The sequence below is a fragment of the Rhagoletis zephyria genome, unplaced genomic scaffold, assembly GCF_001687245.7.
Source record: "Rhagoletis zephyria isolate East Lansing unplaced genomic scaffold, Rhagoletis_zephyria_1.1 Rzeph_scaffold_04537, whole genome shotgun sequence".
Classification (NCBI taxonomy): Eukaryota; Metazoa; Arthropoda; class Insecta; order Diptera; family Tephritidae; genus Rhagoletis; species Rhagoletis zephyria.
Genome location: NW_016161620.1, coordinates 37,117 through 42,988, shown reverse-complemented (window position 1 = coordinate 42,988; position 5,872 = coordinate 37,117). Strand labels below are relative to the sequence as shown.

At 34.7% G+C, this 5,872-nt stretch overlaps 1 protein-coding gene across 1 annotated transcript; it reads left to right on the top strand.

Moving 5' to 3' along the window:
* Window positions 1–2,369: 2,369 nt before the first annotated feature.
* LOC108370874 (uncharacterized) lies at window positions 2,370–5,083 on the top strand. The gene is made up of 2 exons (XM_017626296.1): window positions 2,370–4,106; window positions 4,180–5,083. Exons 1-2 carry the CDS (start codon window positions 2,787–2,789, stop codon window positions 5,035–5,037), a joined length of 2,178 nt encoding a protein of 725 aa, XP_017481785.1. The 5' UTR covers window positions 2,370–2,786; the 3' UTR covers window positions 5,038–5,083.
* Window positions 5,084–5,872: the final 789 nt, after the last annotated feature.

Here is a 5,872-nt window from a genome sequence, read left to right as displayed (position 1 = left end):
TCATATATTTTTCAGTTTATAAACCCTTTTTTATTTTTTATGAATAAGTCCATAAAACTTTACGCAAAGTTCACGAAAATGCAGAATTTTTACAAACTTTTTGGGTATTCAGTTTTGTAACCTATTCAACTTTACGTGTAGCCTACTGCCGTTAACTTTTAATTCAAACTTGCACGTTATTATACTAAAATTAAATAGGCTAAAAATGCATACCCAGAAAGTTTACAAAAATTCTTAATAAAATTTGAAATTCGTGAAAATATGCATGTATGTACATTAAACGTTGAAATTACGTTGAATTGTATTATTGTTTTCATTTCAGGAAATAACTAAATATACGATTGAAGAATAAAATAATTTTAGTATACCAAAAAACGTATTTTAATGAGTCCGATACTGAGTAGTATCGATACTTTTTCCCTGATACTTTTAGAGTATCGATACCATGAGCTCGATGCCAGAATGAGTACTCAGTATCGATACCAAAGTATTAAATTTCGAACCCTAATAGAGGGTGTCAATATCGATCGTCATAAAATTTATGATGGGTACTTTCCCGTATATTTAACGATCTTCTCATTACGATATTACTGGTGCAATTTTTTTCGAGGCAGCATATTACAAAATAGAAGATATTCCGAACCAGAATCAAAATCATCCATCGAGCCGTTTTTGAGAAATTTTATTTTTTCTTAAAAATTGCTTTATTTATTTCTTGAAAAATTTTCATATAAAGTTAAGTATGTATGTATGATACTTAACTTTATATGAAAATTTTTCAAGAAATAAATAAAGCAATTTTTAAGAAAAAATAAAATTTCTCAAAAACGGCTCGATGGATGATTTTGATTTTGGTTCGGAATATCTTCTATTTTGTCCTAGAATACAACCTTGAAAGAATTTCGTGGTTGTTTTGAATTTTGATAATAACTTGTTGAAGCACACCGTGTACATATGTATGTACCTTTGTACACAATAAAAGTTTAATAAGACCAATTTTGTGTGCATACATTTGGAAAAGACGTTTTTTCGTAGGAAATGACGTTTTTTCAGACCAAGAGGGACGTTTTCTCATGCCGAAGACCTGGCAACACTGCTGCACACATACATTTTGAAGTCAGCCATTTGGTCAATAGGGACGCCAAAACGAAAAACAAATTTATGAAAATCGATCATATTTTGTAACTTGTTAGAAAATACCACAATTGTTACGAAAATAAGCATAAAAGAGGAAAAGAAATGTCATTGGCATGGTAACAGCTATCAACCGCGTGCTATTGAACAATTTTGCAAGCTTACATCGATAACAGAGATTTGAGTGATCAAATTGAAGTAGTTTTTTTTTTTTTTTTGCCAAAAAGTTTTTGTATTAAAGGTCAACACTTTCACTAAAAATGTTTGCCATACACGACCCTTATATTTACACTTAAGTGTTTTAATCAAATTATTTTATAATGAGCTAAAAGGTAGGCAAATTTCCAAAATCTTTAATCTTTCATAGACTATAACTTACAAGTTCGGCTACGGTTATGACAAAGCATACAGGATGAGCGGGCATACTCATAGAAGGGACTTAAAAAATAAAATCTTGCCCATTTTTTGCCCAAAGACATCTTTTTTCAACTTAAGTATATATTGCACGAGGAGCTCTAAGAAATCTGCATGAGTGAGATAAAAGTGAAAGGCCATAATTTAAGATAAATACATACTAGGCCGGGTCGATTTGTGGGGAGGCAAAAAAATCGCCCATTGCTCTGTGAAAATCATATTCTAGGGATCAAAATAAGAAACTTTGCCGAAGGAACCATACCTCTAAAACGAATTCTGATGTCCCCCAATTTGGGTCGAACTTTTGGGTAGGGGCAAATTTTGAAAAATCCCACTTTGACCCATTTAGAGTGCTCCAATCGAGTCCAAATGTATGACCGACCCCCACTAACTTTGGAGGCCCGACCCACCGATGCCAGTGGCACACCCCCTGGAACCCCCCTGGGGGTTCACCATACAAACATTTCAAAAAATCGCCGGTTTTGCACTTTACATGAAAAAATCAGCGAAATGCCTATGTTTTTTCTTTTTGGAGTTTATTTTTCTCTTTAGAAATTTATTTAGTCAGAACATATGTAAATGAAAAAATGAATTTAACTTAGTAATAGAAAAGAAATTAAAAAAAATTATTAGAAATTAGCGTTTTTACAACCCTTTTAAAACCAAGGCATCACTGTGATGCATTTGCATGTCGTAAACATAGTTGTGTGGGTTTTTTATTCAACCGTTTTAAAAAATGAAGGTATCACTGTGACACAATTGCAAATCGGAAAATTGCTTGTGTGCGTTTTTTAAGACACAGCTGCATGTCGTAAACTTGTGTAGTTTTTTTATAGCACCTACTTAAGAAATGAAGGTTGTTTTTACAACCCTTTTTGTGGGTATTTTAAGGCACCTTCTTAAGAAATGCGCGTTTTTTGCAACCATTTTAACAATTAAGGTATCACTGGAATGCACCGCAACCCTTTTAAACAATGAAGGTATCACTGTGACACAATTGCAGATCGTAAAATTGCTTGTGTTGTTTTTTTTAAGCCACCACAAGACACAGCAGGTAGAATTGAAATTACCATTTCATTCTTATTACCTCGTCTCGTAGACCATATATAACGCAACAGTTTTTGTGAATGCATTAAGTCGTTGTGAAGAACTCAAAGTGTGAAGTGCTAATTTCAGATAAAAAAATATTTCAAAAAAAATAATAAGTGAAGTGACCATTCCAAATCAAAAAGTTTACAATGAATCCACCATCCTCTACACCGCAAGATGAAGCAACTACATCAACAACTATCGAAAACCCAATGAGTCATATACCCAAGCATGATGTTACTGTTTTTGGTGTGTCTACTGATTTAACTGATCTTAATTTACCAACCCATCTGGATATCTTGAGATATTATTTTTACTTAAGCGAACGTGCTAAAACAGAACAAAAAAAGTTTTCCCATAAATCATTCACTATTCAAGTACAAGATAAGTTGATTGGAATTTGGGAAAAACTTGGTATGGAAATAATGCTGAAAAAAAGTGTATTTAATAAATTGAATAAATTGCTTGACAAGTATCAAGAGCAAATCAAGAGAAGAAACACCACCCAACAATTTACAGAGTATGTAAAATCTCTGGAAACAATTTTTTACATTGGAACATGTAAATGCGATTTGAAGGCAGCTCCATGTGCATGCGGCTGGGTTCCCGAACGCCTCAAAGAGTTCATGCACGATCAACATAATCAGAGAAGACTAACAATGGATGCATTTGTGATGGAAACTGAAGAGCAAGGAGCAACGTCTATGTCATCAATGCCAACATACCAAGATCCCGATGATTCAACATATGCACCGCCACCGGTTCAAGAAGATATGGATAGAAGCACAAGTTCACAATACACAGAGAGATACGATTGTTTTAACTTTGCCTTGGTATGTGACAGATTTGGTGTGCCTGACAGAGTAGCATCAGCATTGGGAACCGCTCTTTTGCAAGATTTTAAAATTAAAGATAAGCATGGGAAACCTCTCATCATGGATAAATCGAAAGTTCGCAGAGAAAAAGAGAAATGCAGACAAGAAGTGCTTCGCAAACGGTTAGATGATACCAATTTGTTAGCGTTTTCATTCGATGGCAGAAAAGATGATACTTTAACGATAGATAAAATTGATGAGAAGTATCATACTAGGATGGTAAAAGAACCTCATCTTGTTATTTTGAGAGAACCCAATTCTGAATTGATTGGTTACGTAAGACTGGAACATGAAACCGCTGAATACAAAACAACCAAATTAAATGGTTTTTTCAACGATAAAAATATATCACTGGATGCATTAATTGGAATATGCACTGACGGTGAGCCAACAAACACTGGCCCACACGGTGGAATTATACGACGATTCGAATTGCTGTTAAAAAGACCATTGCATTGGTTCGTTTGCCTTCTACACTTCAACGAACTTCCGTTTCGGCATTTGTTTGAAGCTTTGGATAAATCAACCAGCACTGGACCAAGATCGGCAACCGGAAAACTGAGCCGTCAAATCGAAACTTGTGAAACTCTTCCGGTAAGTTATTGCTATCACTCATTTATTATAATTGTCAACCATTTTTAATTATTTTATTATTATATATTTTCAGGTGGTGGACGGCTTCCAGAAAATTGAGTTGCAAAATATGCCCCCTGCTCCAGAAAAAATTGAATTTTCCACCGATTCGAAGTACTTATACGACATGGCCCATGCAATTTCTAGCGGCGTGGTTCCGGTGGATCTGGCTAACATCAAACCAGGGAAAATTGTACATTCTCGGTGGCTCACCAAGGCCGCTAGATTATTGCGATTATATGTGACAACGGAAAATCCAGATGCAAATTTAAGAATTCTGGTTGAATTTATAATTAAATGTTATGTGCCAATGTACTTCAATATCAAGTATTACAGCTCTGTCGTGTACGGCAGTGCATTATTTTTCAAGTTCATTGGTTGGTCACGATTTCTAGAACCTCGTTTACGCAAAATTGTCAATCAAGTAATTAAAGATAATTCATATTATGCGCATTCGGAAAATATCTTGTTATCAATGTTGTTTGATGATAGCAAAGAAAAGCGCGACTGTGCCATCAAGAAAATTCTACGCTATCGAACCGATGTTGACGAGCCAATGGAACTTAGAGTTTATAAAAAACCAGATATAAACTTTAATTGCACAAGTTATACGGAAATGATCAATTTGAATGATATAAATATCGTATTTGAACCACCATTCACGCGAAGCATTCCGTACGATACATTGAAAGAATATTTAAATCAAGATGATCCACCGTTTAATGATCCAAAAATTCCATCACACATACAAGGAACGGAACGACATGTTCAATTGCTAGCTAGCGTTTCCAAACGGGTTATACCGGAAAATGTAGAGGCTGTTATGGCGACGACATTAGAGAGCCGTGCGAAATTGCCCAGACTTGAAAGTAAAAAAGACTTCAAACAATAATTTTTTTTAGTTTCTTTTCTATAACTCACTTAAATTAATTTTTTCATTTACATATGTTCTGACTAAATAAATTTCTTAAGAGAAAAAATAGATATTATTATAAATAAATAATAAATATTATTATAAATAAATAAATAAAAATAAAGAAAAAACATAGCCATTTAGCTGATTTTTTCATGTAAAGGCCAAAAATGGTGATTTTTTGAAATGATTGTATGGGGAACCCCCCAGGGGAGTTCCAGGGGGTGTGCCACTGGCATGGGTGGATCGGCCGTCCAAAGTTAGTGGGGGTCGGTCATACATTTGGACTCGATTGGAGCACTCTAAATGGGTCAAAGTGGGATTTTTCAAAATTTGCCCCTACCCAAAAGTTTGACCCAAATTGGGGGACATCAGAATTCGTTTTAGAGGTATGGTTCCTTCGGCAAAGTTTCTTATTTTGATCCCTAGAATACGATTTTCGCAGAGCAATGAGCGATTTTTAAATCGACCCGCCCTAATACATACATATATCAACTTGAAATTTGGCATGAGTTGGAAAACAAACATAGACTTCAACATGGCTATGGAGAACTTGTCTAACTAGTGTAAAAGGGGACTAATTTCGAACGCACTCAGATTATACAGGGTGTCCCAGTGATGAGTGCTTTTCTTTCGGGAGGTGATAGGCAAGGTTACACCATTTCCAGTAAGAATCTAGAAAGGGGTATTTGAATGTAAGAAAGAGTCAACCGGATTTTAGAATGGTTAATTGAGTTTTAGAAAACGTAAATTGGATTTTGGAAAGCGTCAATTGGATTTTAGAATAGTCAATTGGATTTTAGAAAACGTCAAT

What these genes read in the sequence shown, in the direction of transcription:
- LOC108370874 (XM_017626296.1), top strand. Translation starts at nt 2,787, where the DNA reads ATGAATCCACCATCCTCTACACCGCAAGATGAAGCAACTACATCAACA. An exon ending in AAACTTGTGAAACTCTTCCG is followed by an intron (nt 4,107 to 4,179) that starts GTAAGTTATTGC and finishes ATATATTTTCAG; the next exon opens with GTGGTGGACGGCTTCCAGAA.